The 20,461-nt window shown below is 37.7% G+C and overlaps 1 protein-coding gene across 1 annotated transcript in view; it reads left to right on the top strand.

Moving 5' to 3' along the window:
• The window catches only part of LOC101863558 (non-specific lipid-transfer protein), a 29,138-nt gene extending 8,876 nt beyond the window's left edge, over positions 1 to 20,262 (top strand). The window contains exons 9-18 of the mRNA XM_005090042.2: positions 565 to 651; positions 2,724 to 2,874; positions 5,061 to 5,112; positions 6,182 to 6,277; positions 7,183 to 7,290; positions 13,557 to 13,710; positions 14,587 to 14,680; positions 15,482 to 15,611; positions 18,063 to 18,139; positions 18,956 to 20,262. Of these exons, the coding sequence (XP_005090099.1) occupies positions 565 to 651; positions 2,724 to 2,874; positions 5,061 to 5,112; positions 6,182 to 6,277; positions 7,183 to 7,290; positions 13,557 to 13,710; positions 14,587 to 14,680; positions 15,482 to 15,611; positions 18,063 to 18,139; positions 18,956 to 19,048 (1,042 nt within the window). The 3' untranslated portion in view covers positions 19,049 to 20,262. The remainder of the gene's footprint in view (positions 1 to 564; positions 652 to 2,723; positions 2,875 to 5,060; positions 5,113 to 6,181; positions 6,278 to 7,182; positions 7,291 to 13,556; positions 13,711 to 14,586; positions 14,681 to 15,481; positions 15,612 to 18,062; positions 18,140 to 18,955) is intronic.
• Positions 20,263 to 20,461: the final 199 nt, after the last annotated feature.

Here is a 20,461-nt window from a genome sequence, read left to right as displayed (position 1 = left end):
CTCCTAGATTTTTCACCCTTGTCCGAGAAGGCTAAGTGTAGATCTTTCCTACCAGAAGATCTGGGGTGTGACTGAAAGACAGCAGTAAGAAGGAGCCAAGGAGCAGCAGTAGAAAGGCTGCAGAAAGAGTCAGGAGCCCAGAGGAAGGGGCAAAGGAGATGTGGGAATGGGGACAGAAAGTGGAGACGAAAGCAGACGACAGAACATTGCTAGACAGCACGAAAGGAAGTGAAAGGAGACAATTTTAGAGAAGAACATTTTTTCCGTCGCTACCCAGATTTGTACCCGTGACCTTTGAGAGAGAGTCGAACACCTTAACCTCTAGGCAAGGAGAGCCACCTTCCAGTTTCTTTACGTATATCGTGCCTGTTCATGATCTCCACTACTTCTCATTTAAAGCTAAGTTCTTTAAAATATTACAGGAATAAACTAGTAAATTATCTGTAGAAAAGGTCTCTAAATATGTGCTGTTGAGAAAGTTGTTTAAATTGATTAAATGATGAATTCTTTAATACATTTCAAGTAAGGATGACTTTTTTAAAGCAATTTTTTTTTTGTCTTCAGGTACTCTCAATTTCAGACAGAGTACAGCCTTGAGGATATCATGAAGTCTCCTGAAGTTCACTCTCCTCTGACCAAGCTGCAGTGCTGGTAAGTCTGTCTAAAGTGCTGCGGTACGCAGAATCCCATTTGCAGTTTCGACCCCTATCTTTGTAAGTAAATAGGAAAACAAACAGAAAAGTGCTCCAAATGGCAGGTCATGAAAGATCTGTAATCGGAACCGTCAGAAAAAGACAACTGGAATCCTGTGGCCATGTAAATAGATCAAATGGACTAGAGAAACTGCTGCTGTGTGGAAAGATAGAGGGAAAGAAGAGCAGAGGCTGAACAACTTTGCAACAAATAAAGCAAAGAGAAAAACCGAGCTGATCAAGAAGACAGACAACAGGAAAGAATGGGGTACCATGATCATCAATGTCTGCTCCAGACCAGACACCTGAAGAAGATCTTTGAAAGTAGTTATGATTAAAATTAAAGGATCTATGATCTCTCGTGCTCCCGTTGTATTTGACAGATTGCCCCAAGCAAAGGGCTAATTTGTCTTCCTCTGTTTCTTTTCAAGTTGAGTCTAGTTATTACCGAAAGGTTGAGTTGTATCATCTCACAAAATTAGCAGATAATCTGGTCCAATATATAGGGTAAAAGTATATACTGGTAGGTAGTCCTTCGTTGCCAAAGATGACGATGAATCCTGCAGCTCCTGTGGACGCGTATGTGGCTGTGCAATCCGATCTTGGATGTACAATGTCTGTTGCAGTGGGGACACTGGAATGTCGTGGTTGTGGTGGTTGGCTTATGTCTCCTCTCTCTTCTGGTAGTCAGCCTCTCCCTGTAGTTTATATCACAGTTTCTGATGGCAATACGGACGGCCCTGCGCCAGGCGTTTCTTTCGGTGGCAGTTCTTTTGAGTTCTTTGGGGGTTACCTGTTCGAGCTGAAGGTTTTCCTTTATAATGTCTTTGAACCGCTTTTTTGGCCTCCCGAGATTTCTTTTGCCACTTGCGAGTTCGTCGTACAGCAGCTGTTTGGGCATTCGGTGGTCTTCCATGCTGATGACATGGCCGACCCATCTCAGATGGGCTTTGACGAGCATGCTTTCTATGCTTTGTGAGCTTGATCGGTTGAGGACCTCAATATAGTATATACTAATGTGTTCATAAATGGTTTAAAGTGCACAAGACTGATTTTCCATGAGCTTCAGGTACCAAGTAAAGGTATTATATCCTAAAATGTCATTAATCATCTTTTATTATATTTGTTATAAAGTGCTTGTCTCTGCAGTTTAATTAAGTCATTGTCACAGGACTTTCATTAGCAAATGTAAATGATAGTGCTCAAAAGTTAGGGTTCTTCTTTTCTAGAGAGTTGTGGGTACCAGGTGTTCAAGCCGCTCTTTAAGTAGAGTGCTAAATGTCATCATTTGAAATATGTGACCTGTATTTGCATAATGTCTAACATGCTGAGGATCCTTTATGCTCTCAAGCGCAAAATAGCTGAGTAAGGTCATTCTTCAGCTTGGCCCAGTCTAACTTACAATTACTTCCTTGGATATTTTTTGTCCTTGTAAAATTAAACTTCATAAGAAATTCAATTATTTTCTATTTTCTTGTTCTGTTAGAAGATATAATAGTATTGATACTTTGTTTTTAGTTTTGCATTCATTTTGTTCATTTGTTTGGGTTTTTTAAAACAAAGTTTTGATTTATAACCAACTTTAATATGCTCTCATTTTGTACAACTTTAGCAATCAGTCTGCTATAAACTTTCACATGTTTTTTGGGCTATGTGAATTTCAGAAAATAGAAAGTACTTTTTTTTTTTAATTAGGAAATTAAAACTATATTAACTAACTTTTTTTTCCTTTAAATACAATGCATTTTTTAATGTGTTCCTGATATATTTATTGCAGAAATAACAGTTGCAGTTTTGTATGGGTTTTGTTTGAGTTGTGCCCTGGAAGTTTTGAAATTTCAAAAGCTGAAGTTTTTCAGTTACTCTGGAAAATGTTAAGATTAGGGGCTTTGCTTACTGTTGTCAGAATGAGGTGATCCTCGTTTTTGTCTAATAGAACATTTCTAGCTCAAAATTAAAATCTCTAGAAAAGGATACTGAAGAAAAATAAAGCTTAAATTCTTTTGTCCTGGTTTTTGTTTTATTTTTCAGCCCTACTTCTGATGGGTCTGCCTGTGCTATCCTGGCCAGCGAAGACTTTGTGAAAAAAAATAACCTGATTAGTCAGGCTGTAGAGATTGTTGCCATGGGCCTTGGAACTGATTTGCCCAGTGTATTTAAAGACAGAAACTGCATAAAAATGGTATGAGGTTCCCACGTTCTTATTTTGGTTCATTAACCCTTTCGTTGCCAGGGGGTATATGTTCCCTTTTTACTGTCAACACTGATGTCTCAGTATTAATGGACGCGCTGTATAGATCTAGCGCACTCGTGACATATTTCGGACACTAGTTTTCAATTGTCACTTTTCTTATACCCCATTTCCTCCCATCTTACTCATAACTTTGAATAACGTGCAAATCTAAGTCGAAGGTGAATTTATTTGCCTTTTTAAAGTCATTTCGATGTTTCCATTTTACGAGAGCATGCGGCTGCCCGCGGACCTAGATCTGTGTTCATCAATCGCTTGCAGGCCTAGCAGTTATGTAATAGGGCACTGGCAAATTTGGTACCGATATGCGCATCGTTTATTCCGGAATACGAATCTACGCAGTGTTTGTGGCTAAAAATTTGTTCAGAAGAATTAGTGCCAAGTTATTAGCGCGTAACATACATATATAACATAACATCATATAGGCAACCAAGAGCGGCAGATTATGCCAACTTCTGTGACGTACTCACACATTTTCATGACATACCAGGAACGTCATAAGGCATCGAAGGAGTTAAAGAAGATTGACTTCTGACCATTTTCTTTGTGATGGCACTAAACAACAAAAAAGTTTTTACAGATTAACTAAGGTCGATGGAAATTTGCTTTTATTGTGCTTGATTTCACCCACTTTGCTGCTGAATTCAGGAAATAATCATAGGGTACGTTTACAGTTGGTCTGATTTTGCTTCTATTATCTATTTGAGGTGGCAGAATTTGGCTCTATTCAAAAGGCTTTTTAATGGCTTCATCAATCGACATGCGGTTTTTGTCAAAAGATTCTTTAAAATATTCTCCAGATCATGACGCCCTTCGTTTTTTCAGTTTTGAGACAGTTTTGCTGCAAAAAGCTAAATTTCTTTATTTCGCCGATCACTTTTGTAGGCTGACTCTTCTGTCTCTGTAATTTTAGAAAATCCGCCAGGTTTGTTTATTTCAAGTCGTATTTCCGTTCGATACTATCGCGCATTGTCGCGCAATACTGAGCACTATTTTAAGTGCACGACCCGTATAGATCTAGCCTCATGTTGTTTTTTTTACTTGGTGCTAGATGCATCGATCATTCCTTTCATTGAAAGGGTGCCCAGCTAGTAGGCTACTTTTTAAAACAAATTATATTTCAGAGAGAGGCAGTAATCTTCAAGGAGATGAAACGAAACTTTCCTCCCGTATTTGCTTACATGTGTTATGTTTCTGTTTTCAATCTTTGTTCTTTTGTGATGGGGGGGGGGGTTAATTGATGTTTTAGAATTTTTCAGCAACTTGAAAGCTAAAAGTTAAAACCTGGGGTTGATTGCAGTATTGTTTAGCATTTCTCAAGATGTTAATTTTTGAAAGGGATATTTGTATTATTATTAAAGCCTCTTCACATTATGCACAGCAATGAATTGGTTGCTGTCCGTGTGGATTGATAGGTCGAGTAGTGTTACACTTTCGCTGTGTTGGTTCATTTCCAATGAAGATAGTAATTTATGATAAAGGTCCCCCTTGTTGACCTGTGAAATGAGGTCAAACTGATATGTATATGTATAGAATGATTTCTATCGATACTTCTTGTGAGGTGATAACCAGCTTCATAATATCAAACTGTTATCATAGTGTTATCATCACGCTTATATCAACTCATGCTCAAGCTATATTTAGGTCCTTTTGCAAGTTGCCTAAAATCTAAAAGCATGAAACAAAAAATAAGTGAATTATTTCTATACAAGGCTAAGAGCTCAAGATAGATTTCCTCTGTTTAAAATTGCTGATTCAGTTAATGGGTATGGGTGGTTGGCGGGTGCTCTGGTATGGTTGACTCCTTCTTTCCTATCCGATATGATGTGTTTTCCTTATCTCTCTTCCTTCTTTTTTTTGTTTTTTTTTGGTTACTCTTTTGTAACACATATAATCTTTGGCACTTATATGACCTCATTGTGTTGCAAGTGCCATAAAATGCTCACTAAAACAAAAAGTTAATGGATTAGTCAGTGGTTGTCCTCTACCTTTATTGTTTGTATTGATTGATTATTTGATTTTTCCACCATCTATCTTTATGGGAATAGGGAGCCAACATCTGTTTTTCTGTTCTGTTGATCTCGTACCGATTTTCCTTTTCTTGAATTACATTTCAGATCGGCTTCGACATGGCAAAAAATACTGCACAAAGAGTTTTCAAGGATGCAGGTATGGTTCAGTTACTCTGCTCTGATCCATTTTGGGCTGTTTTTCATTTGATAAACTGGTTTAAATGGTTTTAGCCTTAATCTCTAGATGCTGTGCTGTGTTTCGCTGTCACCAAAAGGATAAGCGGGTAGGCCTACTGTGGTCTCCACCTAAGAACCCAGTCACCAGGTGACAGAAAAAGCCAGTTCTTACATAGAGCAGGTTTATCTAAGGCAGATTTCAAGGGATACCACTCGGCTCCCAGTTGTTATCTGCCTGGTTCCCACCTATTTTTGTTTTAAGTTGAAATATTTTGTATGAGCTGTGCGGGATCCTGATACTGAAATGAAAATAGAAGCCGGTGGTGGGGTGGGGTGTGACCATGAGACCATATGAGAAGAACAGATACCTGAGTCAATGGAAAACTACTTAATGACTGATGCACTTCAGCAGAGGTCAATGTAAGTTGAAAGGCAATGTTGAAGCCATTCTTCTAAGTGATTTAAATTGTGTCTATGAGGGCCAAAAACTTCTGCAATCACAATTTTGATTTTGAGTCGGAAGTATTGTGAAGCTTTTTCTACAGCATTCATAGTGGTTTCTTGTTTCTTAGTTCTTGTGACTCATTGAAATTTTTTTTTTTTTTAAATGTTTTGTTGAAAATTATGAAAATCACAGTTGTAACTGCTCTGTGTTATATTTCTGTCTTCCCAGCTCTATATCAGTCGTAAGATGCACTGTACTATTATCAGCTACGAGGCTCGAAAGGCAAACTCAGTTTTGAAATTTCCTTCATATGACTGATATTGACCTCCAGGGACACATTTATAAGGTTGAGAAGAGTTATGAGGTTGATATTCAACTTTTTTTTCTGTTGCTAGGCCTTACACCAGATGATGTTCCACTCTTTTGTTCTGTTGCTATGTCTCTTACCAAATGATTCTCAACTTTTTTCCTTTTCCTAAATCTTGCATGAGATTATCTTTTTTTTTTGTTGTTGCTAGGTCTTACTCCAGATGATGTTTAACTTTTTAGTTCCTGTTCTTAAGTCTTTACTGTAGATGATGTTTAACTTTTTTTTCTGTTGCAGGTCTTACTCCAGATGATGTCCAAGTTGTGGAACTGCATGACTGTTTCTCTGCCAATGAGCTTCTCACTTATGAAGCCCTGGGACTGTGTGGACCAGGTAAGCATTCATCACACTTTGTTAAATCCCAACTAAATGGTCGAAGGTGGTTCTGGGCAGTCAAACTTTGAAAAAGAAGTGGGTGAGAAATTGTCCGTTGAAAAAACCTGGATTTATTTTTTTTGGAACAGTTGATGCAAGACAATGTGTCGTAAGAACAAATCAAATTTGACTTTCTAAGCTGATATGAGTATCGTTACCAGGATTCGGAGCCTCATTTTGATACGTTACGAGGTCTGTCTCCGAAGTAAGTTTCCCTGCTCTGTTAAATCAAAAATTTTTATTAAACAGACATGAAATTTTATACATACCCACAGAAACATGGGGGTTTTTTTTCAACATAGCGAATGTTGATCTGAATGCACTTTGTTAAAAAATCTTTCATCTGATGAAGCCAGTGGTTAAACTTAGGACTCTGGCTGGAGCGGACATGGTCCCTACGTTTGACCACTGGCTACATCACATGAAAAAGTGTATTGAGATCTACAGTTGTAATGTTGGAAAGAAACATGTTTCTGTAGATATGAACAAAGTTCTTCGTTTTACATAACAAGGGAACATACTTCTGAAACAGACCTTGTATAACTTATAATAATCTTCTATTTTGGATTAGTATTTGCATCTATAGGTCAGGAAGAAGCTTTTTGTACTGGTTTTATGGATATATACACTTGTCTACTTTTATATATGTATATAGACTAGTTAGCCTTTAAAATTCACATGCACGCATTCTCCCTCTAGTTAAACACACACTCACATAAAAACTCACAGATGCACAATTTGTATCGTTGTGTATTAGAATTGATCCATTTTGTAAAAGAAGTAAATGGAAGTAATGCAATGGGTCTATCAGACTGTTATGTATAGGTTTAAAGTAATTTTGTTTTTCAAAATCCTTTTCTCAGGTGAGGCAGAGACGTTCGTCAACAAGGGAGACAATACATATGGAGGGAAATATGTTGTCAACCCAAGCGGTGGCCTCATCTCTAAGGGACACCCACTGGGAGCCACAGGTAAGACATGAATCCTTCTTTGTAGGTTGGTTTTTTGTTGTTGTTGTTTTTGTGGGGGGGGGGTTGTTTGTTTTTGGGGTGATTTTTTTTTTTTTTTGCTCTTTGCTTTTCTGTCAGGCTACTGGAATGCTTCAGTAAGCTGTGCTGTACCTTTAAGGAAAACATTTTCAATGCGCGTGCTGGACTGCCATTGTTTCAGTTGCAATGACTGAGTTCCTTACTAGCATGTTTCGGATATTTCCGGTCAGAGGGCTGCCCCATATATCGAATGTATACCTGAAAAATTAGTTCTCTTAGTAGCATCTTGACAGTGTCATCATGATATAGAAATAATGCGGGGGGGAGGGGGGGCATTTGTACAGCTGATTGTCTTGAACAGGTGGTTTTTAGAACAGAATGGACTAGCTGTAGCAGTATTTCAGACACACCATCCAGCAGGTCTACCACTCAGACAAGTACTGCCACTACTACTAGACCAACAGCTACACCAACTGTAAATAGTACAAATACATTAACACATTGGATACTGTGGATGTTGTAAAAATATTCTTAAAAACCTGTTTGTGTGTATTTCCTTCAAATAAAGAGGTGCAGCCGGCTTGCAATAGGAATACCTTTTCAAATTAATGAATTATAACATTGCTGACAGGAGGCAAAGCTGAGGAAACTAGGTCTGTGTAATTACTTTTTGTTTTTAATAACAAACTTTACTTACCACTGTTTAAACTGAAAAAGTGTGGCTTTTGAATTTTACAATGTTTTTTTTAACCCATATTTTTAAATTTTACATTCCTATTTGGTGTACAACTTTTCGTTTAACTGTTGATATTACTTTTCTAGGGCCTTTTTCCTGAACATGGTCGTCCGAAAAATGGGGTAAAAATTTATTCAGTCAAAACCCCACATAAAAATTACATCCTTAAAGAGTTCAGATGTTGTTGTGTATGTAAATGGTGATTTAAGGATGGTGGAGGCTTTATATGTCCTTGTGTCACTATTTTTCTATCTCTTGATTGATGCTTTTAAGAAGATTATTCCAATTTTGACCTTGGCAAAGGCTTTTGTAGACTGTACATTGTGAGATGGCAGTGGAGTTGCATGCTGTCATATTTATAGGTTTTCTAAGAATAAAAGAACTGGTAGAGTTTGAGCCACGCACAATAAATCAAAGAACTTCTGCCAAGCTATTGCTGACCAAAGACTGGTCTTTTCTTCTATTTCTTGTTTATTTAACTTGGAGGACATGTGGCAAATCTGCTTCAGTAATAGTTGGCCTATGTACCGAAATTTAAAGAATTCAATATAGTTTGTAACAGGGAAAGTGTGAAGTTTACATTCTCACCCTGACCATGTTCTCCAGTTTCCTTATAAAATGAGAACTAAGTAATGCGTCTAAACGACATGTGGGGCTCTTCAGGGGAAGGTAAGGAGCTTTCTCTTGTCAAAGTGTCTGGTTCCTGTCCCAGTTGATGCTGGCATTGTTTGCAGATAATTTGAGTTTATTTGTCATGTTCCCACTCCGGTTATCCCAGGGTTGAGGGAATCAAGCACCATTCATCTCCTTAAAGATAGAAAATTCACAGGTCTATGGTTACATTGCTCACGTTAAAGACATCCTAGCTGTCAAAAGATAAAGAAGAACAATCCTACAGGGCAAACCACAGTAGTAAAATTCCATTATCAGTATCTTCACAAAACTGAAGCAACTTTTTGTTAACTTTTGACATGAGTTTATTGCTGCTTGGAAAATGAAAGGCATCATACTATGGAGCAAACAATTTCTGCAGGTTGAATTTATTTTTTTATTTTAAAAAATATATATATACAGTTGGCTGCCCTTGTGATCCCATATGGGGGAATGGCAGGAAAAGAATTAGAGGATAATCTTTTTTGTACTGAAGTTATATAGTAGAGCACTGAGAAATGTTTTCTGTCTTGAGAATGGAGAGAAAAAAGAACAATGTTTACAATTGGCACTGACTGCCTATGTAGATTTTTTTTCAGAATTCATGAGCTCTTTGATGAAATGGCTTGATTTTATTGGAGTTTTCCAATACTTGTCACCACTTATTTAACAGGAAAAAAGGAGCACATCATTGTATCCTTTTTACTTTTGTCACTGGTCTTTTAGCTGTGTGGGGCAAATATTCCCCCAACATTTAAGGGCCTTTGCTGTAGAGATGTCTGTCCTGTTTATCTTTCTTCAATTGTGTCTAATTTTAAGTTTTGTCCAGTTTCTAGAGATCGGTCACAGCCTTTTTCCTACCATGTTATTCTAGGTCTTCCTCTATATGTTCCTGTGATCCTTATTGTTACGTTTGTCACTGATTGTGAGTGAACTCAGGCTATGAAAAGTACTATGTTAATGTCAAATTTGTGCCGATGGCCAACTAACATGTACATATTATTGATAAAGTGAAATATCATATTCTAATAATCCATTTTGTTAACCCTATCTGTATGTCATGTTTTATTATCGTATCCGTACGACCTGGGGAACTCGACTGTGCCACCACTTTCGAAGAGGAAATATTTACTCGTAAATCCGATCCGTACGCTTTGCATAGCAGTCTGTCAAAATGATTTTTTGAGAAATACTGAAAGTTTCAAAGAGATCTTCATACTAGAAGTATTCTTAACTGTGAAGGATACTATCCCTGGGGTACAAAATGACCGGATAGGGTTAACCCCTCTTGCTATTGCATGTACAGTCGAACCTGCCATGACAGCCACCTGTATAAATGGCCACTTATTTCCATATCCCCCCTTGCGTTTTTTCTATAATTTAACTGTAAAACGGGCACCTGTCCAACGCGGCCACAGCCACCATATTTTATTAACCCTCAGCCAAATCTACCTGCCTATAAAGGCGGCCAGGCTGTGTAAAAAATTATGCATTTTCTCCGTCATAATTCATTCACCTGTTGTTGTTGTCAGTCCCTCCAATAGATGAAACAGTCATGTATGTTGCTTAGGTCACTCCCAATGTTTGCCCAAGTTGACCAATGGGTAACAATAAAATTTCAGCTGCTGGTAAGGAAAGCGTGTGATCCGTCATAACCTATAAGGCCCACCCCAACTCAGTCTGTAAACCAAGTCCATAACAATGGAAGTCAACACAAACCCGCAACAGAAGTGTTGTTCGTTCGCCGAGTGGTGGCGACCCATTTATTTATTTTACTATGACACTTGGCTTTATCCTCGTCTGAAACATTTTGTTTTGTTTTGACCTTTCCCTGTAATTTTATTATAAAAGAAAATTAAAACTAACAGCAGAAAATCCCACAAAAACCGTCCCATCCTCTCCCCCCTTTCAAAAGAAATAAAACAACAACAACACATTTTAATCAGCCCTAGGGCAGTCCTAGGCATGCAACCACCTCCAGTTGGGGCCTCAGAAATAAATTGGTTTTTTTTATCAGTCCTGCCTAAGACGGCCACCTGTCTTATATAGCCACTTTTCCCCTCTACAATGCGTGGCCGTCTTAGACAGGTTCGCCTGTATTTGGTTAGTCTCTTTTTTATCAACTTCTGATATCTATCATCAACTCATCTTTTTCGTATTTAAGCTATCTCCTCTTGAAATTATTATAATTTTTATTGGGAACTGTTAAGTGATTTTTTTTTGTACCCTGAGATTTGTGTAGTCCAGTTATTTTATTCTCCTTCTGAGCACGCAGTGAGGGTCGTAGCTCTGACTCTGTTGTGGTAGTGGTAATTGCTCCTTCCTTCCCATCAAACATATTATCGTCCTTATCTCTCCTTGTTTTTTGTGTTTGGCATTTGTATGACCTTGTTGTGTTGCAAGTGCCGAAAAACTCTCACTGAAACTGGACGAGCTCGTAGTGACGTAGTGTGTGCGCTGCGCAGTTATTTTTTTCGCCATGTCTTATTCGCCAAGTTTCGGTAAATAGGCGATAGCATGTTGGGCGTCACCAGTTCTTTCGAATAGAGTAGTGTCCCTTCCCTAACTATACTGAGCTGTTTACTGTCGGTCGGCCAGTTAGAGGAATAATACTAATCGTTGCTACTGTTAGTATCGTGTGTGGTGGAAGACTGGAAGACAACTTCAGGTTTGCATAACGTTATCATTGGTTTTATTTTATTTTAAATTTCTTGTTCTGTGGCAGCTAGATTGTAGCATCGAGGATAGCCTTTTGACTTTTCCTGCCTATACAGTATTAGGCTTAGCTTTTCCAGTTCCAGCTCATTACTCGATCGATCTGGGCCCAGGCCCTAGCAGAGGAAGTTGAATCAATGATAGTACATAACGTTGAATGAAGGGTCGCATGATTGAAGTTGACATGGTTGGACAAATCGGAAGACTTTGACCACCGGCGGACACTGATACTATCAGTCAGTTTTCTTTCTTGACCTTTGGACTGTTCTGCTTTGTTTTATACCAGAGGTGGATATTCAATAGAATTTTTATTTTACTTTTTAGCGCTTTCATTTCTGCGCCTTGCCTTACATTACATTGACATTGAGAGTGAGAAGCCAATTTCAGTTTCAGTGCTGCAAATGCTAAGCCCTAGTGTAGGACATTAACTAGACTACTAAACAGGCCTTACATTCCAAACAAGTCAGTTTCTGTATATTGTATAAGAATAATAAGATATTGTGTTGTGCGTTCTAAGTGGAATCTTGGACTTGGACAGTGAACTTAAGCTATTATTTAAAAGTATAGGTTACTGTGATTTATTAGATCTAAGTAGGCTAGATCTAGATTAGATCTAGATCTAGATCTATATTATAACTTGAAACGTTATAGATCTAGATCTAATTACACGTGTAACGAGAATGTGAAAATGATGGATAACATTATAAATGGCAATTATCATCATGTATGATGAGAAGTTTTGTTAGGCTTGACTTTGACTTAGAGTCGACTGACTTTTTTTCTGTAAGTTTTTACTTTTAGACACGCCCACAGATGCACTGTTTTTGGGGCTTAACTGCCATATTTTTGCTGCAAAACGCACGACTAAAACCTTTGCAAATCGACTTTTCAAGAAAATACCATTACCAAAACATAAAATTATAGTGAAATAGAGTACAGGGGACATGCCCCCTGGAGCCCCTGACATTCTTTTTTAAGTCAGAGCTGAAAACCCTGATGTTGTTAAAAACAAGTCAAATATTACTACACCATTGATCCTGTTGTGATATAGTTCATATAAAATATGTCTCATGCTAATAATTTGCGATGGATATAAAGTCAAAATTTGTGTAAAGCAGATAAAAATGAACAAGAGATGTTTTTAAAATAGAATGTTAACCCTGAGACGGGTCGAAGAGTAAAAAAAATGACCTTTTTTTCTCTGTTTGAGAGCAATGTTGTATAGCTCAGCGTGCTGAAGTTTTTTGATCCCGGATTGTTAACTTTGGAGTATATGCTTTATTAATAATGCTCCTGTTGTGTTTTCAAAAAAATGGGGTAAAAATAGAATAAATCTGTCTTGGAAAAAGAAAACCATGAAGCTTCAATGTCTACTTGTATTTTAGCTTGGTTAAGATGCTGTGAATATATTTTTTTTCTCTTTTTAAAAAATGAAATAAACTAACGTTAGAAATAGAATTGCCCATATTTGTTGGAGGTGGGGGATAAGGAAGCATTGCAAGTCTTTAAAAATCATAGCTTTACTTCTGTTCTTTCCTCTGTTTCTGTTTTGATTTTCCCTTGCACTATATGGCCGATGTTTTGTAGATGTGTGCTTTTCTCTACACACACACACGACAATAAAATCTAGACGGAGAACGAGTTCCATAATCAAAAAGGAACTTTGACTTATGACTGAAGAGAAAAGTCAAGAGTTAATTGAGAACAAACAGCAGTAACAATGAGACATGAATATGAGCAGCTGTAAGTTAATTGTAGGTCACTTGCTGGCCATTATTGAAAATAGAGATTAGTTTGAAAGTAAATTTGCAGCCCTCTGAAGTATTTAGAATGGAGTAAAGTCTTCACGAATCTCTTTGGAAAAAGATATTATAAGTGGAATGACCCCACCTTGAGAAAGAGTTCTGTGGACATTAGACCTGTGGGATTGGATGCTATCTGGAATACCCAAAACTTGCTGAGATCACACAGTAGAAAAGGAATGGAGAAATGTGAATTCATGTTCTGATACAAACTTTTCAGCTATGTTGTGGCACTGATGGAAGGTCAAAAGCTGTGAAATGTTTCATAAACTGAGAGGCAGCAAAATAATATTTGTCTTTATTTTTTTTATTTTGCAATTCCTTGTTTTTTTTCCTTACTTTAGGTTTGGCCCAGTGTGCAGAGCTTTGTTGGCAGTTGAGAGGAATGGCTGGTAAAAGACAGGTACCAAAGGCTAAGGTAGCCCTGCAGCACAACCTGGGCTTGGGTGGAGCTTGTGTCATTTCTCTGTACAGACATGGCTTCCCAGAGGAGGCAGGGTAAGGATATGTGTCGTTGGAAATCTATTTCGCTAGCTACTATCAGTATGGTATAAAAAATTTATTACTCTCGTCATAGTGGTAGACCTACCCCCGGGGCGGTGCCTCTGACTGAAGTGTCTTTAGGCCTTTCCGAAAGGGGGGACATTTCTTGTTCTAATGCACAGTAGAATAAGTGGGCTGATCCAACAATGTCTTGCTCATAACTGTGCCTGAACTACAACAGGGAACTGCTGCTTTTTCGTTTCTAATCCTTACTATCGTCATTTTCCTCTGCTTCTTTTGTATGTTCGTCACAGTCTTATGGCCCGCTATTTCTGGGGTGCCTTGGTAGCCGAAGCAGACTTTGTGCTGTTGAAGCTAGAGAGGTGAGCAGAGTAAGTCTGATTCCCTGTAAGGGCTTCTCTGTTGACATTCACACCTTGGCGCTCATATGACCTTATGTAGTTGGGAGCGCCACAAAACCTCTACTAAAACAAACAATAGTGGTTGACCATGATTTATTGTACTTGTGAAATTGCCAGTTGTAATCACGAGTTTCACTCGTAGGATAAATTATGATATAACACTATAACTCATGTAATAAATTATTTGTCATCTCTGTGTTTAAAAATGTGGTTCATTTTCATCGCTCTTTAATAAAGAAACATTTTTTGGGGGGGGGGGGATATTTCAAGTTAATGCGAGGCTCCTGGGCTTTGATGGTTCCCAATCCCTGCACAGCTGGAAGGTTGATGGTTGTTTACCCCATGTGCACCAACCTAACAGGATGCTGAGAAAAATATGCCCCAGGCTCGTTTACTCTGGCCCTTGTGGTTCAAAGGGTTTAGCACACAGGCTGTTGGGTGAAAATTAACTGCTTTTTTCTTTTTGTAGTCAGCAGATCCAAGCCGCTGCTGCAAGTTCTTCTACGGAGAAAGACTTCAAGTCATCAGCAGTTTTTACAGAAGTCAAGAAGGCGCTTGACCAGGTAGCACAAGTTTAAAATTGCCATATTATCTTTCATGAAGCTTTGAAAAGTACTTTGGAGTCAAATGCTCTTGTTTTAATGTTTTTTTACTTTCAACATCAGAGAGTTGGTTGGTGCTGTGTTACTAATACTAGCCAAAATCTGTTTTTGATGAGTTGAGATTATAATCTCGTGTTTAAATTTTGTGAACTGCAATTTAGTTTCGTCCCGGAATTGAGACTACAGAACATACAGCTGTCCAACTGACTGTCTCTGCATAAACATTGCATGATTTGTAAAAGTTATAATTATTCTACATCACACTTTCTCTTCTTGGTGGCCCAGTTTGATCTCATGAGTAGTTACCAGGTTCCTTAACCTCCCATTCCAATTTTTGCATACATGTGACTGTTTTCCCCGAATTTAGTGGATTAAAATTATTTTTTTTAGCATGTTTTTTCTGCTTTTGAATGTATTCTATTTATTTATACCGACAGATTTTCTTTTATATAAATTGGGATTAATTTAGGATTCACTCTCAGGTGTTTTTGTGTGTATGTTGTGTGGGTTTTGTTTTTTGTTCCTTTGGGGGTTTTTTCTCTTGTCTTTCAGCTGTTAAGGTGTCTTTAATGTGCAACATAGGCTTGACTTCTGGGGAAGGGGTGTCTTTTATTTGAAAAGACAAGTTGCTTCCTGCTTGCCCAGGGAACTTAAAAAGCCTTGTAGTTACATCTAGTAATTGAGCATATGAGGCAAGCACCTTTCCTGTAACTTTAAGGAGCACCCTTGCAAGATCTTACTGTTTTTCATTCTTCATTTCAGGATGGTGCAAACCTTGTGAAAAAGATCAAAGGTGTCTATTGTTTCAAGGTCAAGGGAGCTGATGGAAAAGAGGGTGTTTGGGTTGTTGACGTCAAGAATGGCAACGGTGCTGTCAAATTTGATGCTACAGGTTTGTGCTTTGTTGGGGGGTTGTTGTTTTTTCACTTTTAAGCGAGCTCACTTTTGCTTAGGTTTGTCTTTTGTTTGTTTCTTGTTTAGAGAGAAAGAAAGAAACAGAAGAGACTGTTTTTTTGGTCATTTGACTCTTTCCGGACGTATCGCCGATATATTGGCACGAGTCCACATCCCTTGCGGACATATCGCCGATATATCGGCTGTGATGGGGTGCCTCAGTTTTGTTTCATTTTAACATGATCCATTATTTATAAGTACTCCCTTTTACTATTATTATTGAAAACTTGGAAAGGATTTAGGAAATGAAAACATGAATTTTCACTTTGTCAAAGCGTCAATCTGAAACGGGTGAATTAGTTCTTGCGGTCTTGCGTCAACAAAACAATGTAACCGGACTCAGTATAAATATCATCAAACAAAAATTGGAATACTGCATTCAAATAAAAAGCTGCATGTTCAGAAATTTATGGAATCTGCTCTTGGCCTGTATATAATATAACAAGATAGCAATGCTGATTTGCTTTCACATGTTTAGTGTGGGGAATTTTGTCCATCAAAATTTATTTTTCTCATCGCCATTTCTAACCCTGTAATACATACTTATGTTCAAAATAATCCTTGTTTCATGTTGGAATGTATTCTTTATTCAATTACCTTCTATTTGATATATCATAATATGTTACGTTTTGGATGATGGTTATGCTTATATAAAGTTATTTTGTACATCACCCGAGTAGCGAAATCGAGCCGCAAGTTAATTACATCTAGACCCCAAATCAAGTACGTCCAGAAAGAGTTAAAAAACTGGATTTCATTTTATGACTCGTAAGAACATAAACAACAATCACTGTTTTGAAAAATAATTTCTTAAAGCTAGCATTATTCCCTCTATTCTTTTGTCACTGCTTTAAATATGTTTTAAGCTTGTGATATTATGTATGGCTGTCTCATTTTTTAAAAGTGAAACATGCTATTCTAATTCATTGTTTTTCCTTTTGTTTAGCATTCATGGCTTGGTGTAATGTGAAATCAGTTTGTGATACACTATTCCTCCTGATTTTTGTGTCAAAGCCTTCAATGAACTGGCTGAAAATTTGAATGCTTTTTCTTCTATATGTGTCTATGCCTTATTTTGTTTCACAGACAACACTACTGAAAAGTAATGTCTAGCCACCAACGATTTTTTTACAATTTTGTGTGGCGCAGTTTGATATGATAAATATTTGGCAGATAACATTATCTTTACATTAGAAGCATTTTCACTTGCCAGAACTTGGGCTGTATCAAGCCAAAAACTTCCTTACATATGTAATTTTGATACTCTTGCAAGAGAGGTCTTTACGATTTTTTATTTTACTTGCGCTGAAGACAGTAACAGGATTAATGGAGGAGCTGAGGGTTGTTTTGAGTAGGTGGTGCTTTTCACAGCAGCATAACATACCAGTTGCTCTAGTGACATTGATGTACAGTCCATGCCGGCTTTAAGCACGGTAGTCGGGAGAAAGCTTAAGCATGCTTAAAGCCGAAGCGTGCTTGAGTGCGAAGTAGACATAATCCAGAGATTTTCTTGTTGAAAATTTCCTGTGTTATTTCCCTTTGTCTGTAAGTAGGCCTATAGTGGTCCCGCAAAAGTGTGCACTGTTATTTAGACACCCACAATGGTAGTTTTTGTTCGCTTGTTTGTTTTTGTTTTGTGGTCGAATGGGAAATGAAAACTTAATTTAGACAGCCAGTCACGATACAGCACACTAGGCCTACACACTGCCTGTGCGTACCACTGCCCGCTGTGCCACTCATACCACCGCCTTCATCCCACCTCGCGCGTGATACACAATCAGGATTAATGGATAGCGAGGGTCAAAGGTGAAATCGCAGCCAGCCTCCCTTTCTCGTCTCCCCGACTCTCTTTGTATTTTTTTTTTTTGGTTGTGTGTAGCTTTGCCCTTGGCCTAGGCTAGATCTTACGTCCGCGCGCGCGGCTGTGTGCATCTGCCTTCCTCCCCGCCCATGTGAGTGTGTGTGTGTCCATCACTTGCGTTCTTTGTGTTTCTTTTGACACACTCCACTGCTGCGGTGTAGACTGTGTTCGAACTTCGATGGGTCATCATGAAAATATTGACTGTCTTGTAAATGAAGCGTGCTTGAAGCCGAAGTTGCCGTGCTTAAAGGCATGTAATTTATATAGCAAAAATTCTGTAAGAGCCGTTTAGCGTGCCAAAGTCCGAAACGTGCTTAAGGCCGGCATGCTTAAAGCCGGCACGGACTGTATATTTTTTACTGAATCGTCTTTTTGATTGAACTCTTGTTGGTGGTCTGTACTCAGGCTCAGGGTGGTGATGATATTATGATGATAATATTTTTGATTAACATGGTATGGGTCTGGACAGTCAAGGCCTGTAGTCCCCTTTGACTACTGGGTGATGAAAATGTCAATCTTATTCTTCAGATAAAGCTGACACCACTATCATCATGAAAGATGATGACCTTGTGCAACTGATGACTGGAAAACTGAACCCCCAAAACGTGAGTACACTTTGACAGATCTGTCCGTCACCTTCTTCAAATCTTTGACCATAACCTCAAGATGCGAAGTACTCATGCTAGACTATTTGATGGGAAACATGATGAGATTTTTGAAAATCAGAACCGGAAAAAAAAAAATTGCATCGTATATTTTTTTCTTTTTCCAAGCTGAGCAAAACTAGTATTATGGGGAGACAAAGCAAAGTTGTGTATTTCAAAGAATTTTAAACCGAAAAGAAAGGGGCCAAGTTCCATCTCCATTATAAAGTCTGTTTTGTATTTTTAATATTTACTTGTTACTTCCGTCACTGGTATTTTAGTTCCCTCGGGCAAATATTCCATCAACATTTACTCTGTAAAGATATCTGTCCTGTTCATCTTTCTTCAATTGTGTCCAAGTTTTGTCCAGTTTCTGGACATCTGCTACCACCTTTTCCTGCCATGTTATTCGTGGTCTACCCCTGTTCCTGTGATCGTGGGGATTCAGTGCCTTTATGGTTACGTTTGTTACATATTATGAGTATATCAAAATGTCGAGGTAATAAAAATAATTTTATGAATGTGAAGTGACTACTTTGTGAAAGTATTTATATGTACAAGGAATCCTACTGAAAGTTTTGCATATGATTTGTCTTACAAACTTAGGAATCCTGCTGAAATTTTTGCGTATATGATTTATCTTAGAAACTTAGCTAAGTTGGACCTCATTCACTCCTTCCCTCCCCTATCTTTTGATTGTTATTACAAACAGGCAGAATGTTTAGTTAACAGTTAATTATCATTTTTTCTTCTTTTCTTTCTTTTTTTTTTTTTAAGGCTTTCTTCCAAGGAAAGCTGAAGATCACAGGCAACATGGCTCTGGCAATGAAGTTGAAAGACATCCAGCCCAAGTCTTCGGCAAGATTGTAAAAGAGATTGACTGTTTTCCTGTTCAATGGTTTGGCTGTGTTTGAGGAGGGGGTTGGGCGGTTGGTGATATTATTTTGGATCAAGTGATTTTATGATTTTCTTCAGTATTTTTAAAACAAGAGAAATTAAGTTATGCAGGTTTTTTCCAGGAAAACAAGAAGTCGCTCACTCGTCATTGTGTCGGACTGAGCAGATGTTTTGTTTGTGCTTTGTGAACTTTTACCATTATGATATGTTTGTATTGTTTCATTGATATTCTACACTTGAAAATGAATAAATTGTAACTCAGGGTCCTTGATTTTGTTTGACTCATGCACCATTTCTGATAAAACTCAAGCTGTCTCTCACGGGCGGCACCACAAACAAGCTACTGCAAATTTTTACTTTTGTCTGTTATGATTTCAAAATGTTACAGCGCTGGGTTTCGACCATTTTTTCAATTCAAAGGGTATTCGGTCACCAATAGCTGAGCTATCTTTGAATGAAAATTGTCAGGATGACATAAAAATAAATAGAAGAAAATGAATTCTTTTCTTTGTCATGTGACTATGTACATAACATCACTTGTCAATAGATTTGTTCCTCAGAATTATTGTAATCCTCATCAGAGCAACAGATTTATTATTCTAGATTTTTCAAGCAAGTGATTTTTATTTTATTTGAGTAGGTAATGGTTTCTGCATTATATGCTCTCGTAGCATAATGCCCATGCTGTCAATGTACAATCATAAATGCCTGATAAGTATTAAATATAAAGTGTAGAAGTAGAAAAAAACATGGGCAGCATATTTTCATTTATAGATTTTTCGTTGCTCATGTTCCAATAATAGCCCACTAATTATTATTGCTATTATTATTATAGGTGCTTGCCTTTCTTTGCTTGGGTGATCTGATATTTCTCTTTCGCTTTTGTCAGAATGGAAAAAGAACAAGATTCTAACACATGTGTACACATAGGTTCTGTCGAACCCTTTGATGAATTCAGTTTCTGCTGAATTTGCCAAAAAATTTGTCTACAAATCAAGAAGTGACAGCTCAATTATTCCTTGCCTTTTTCGCCTTCTTTACAATTTTGAGCCAACATTTCCATGATAGATTTTAAAGCGCTATACTTGCATATTCGTGCAATGAGATTGATTAATTAATGTCAACAATTTTGAATTCTTTCTTGTACTTGTACTCAGAAAAGCATAAAATTAAATTTTTTAATGTAATTTTCGTTTTCTTTTTCTTGGTGTTTTATAGTCTATGTTGACTTCTCTTTTTTTTTAAAAGTCTGTTGCCATTCCTAATCCATTTCTATCCATGGGCTAGTCTTACCAGGAAAATGGTCATGTCATTATCTTAGCTTAGAAAACATTTGACTTTCATATGAACAGCCATTAGGCTGAGGGGCACACACTCAAAAGCTAC

This window comes from Aplysia californica, unplaced genomic scaffold (assembly GCF_000002075.1).
Source record: "Aplysia californica isolate F4 #8 unplaced genomic scaffold, AplCal3.0 scaffold00012, whole genome shotgun sequence".
Taxonomy (NCBI): Eukaryota; Metazoa; Mollusca; class Gastropoda; order Aplysiida; family Aplysiidae; genus Aplysia; species Aplysia californica.
Note: the sequence above shows the minus strand (reverse complement) of the source record. Positions and strands in the feature narration are given on the sequence as shown.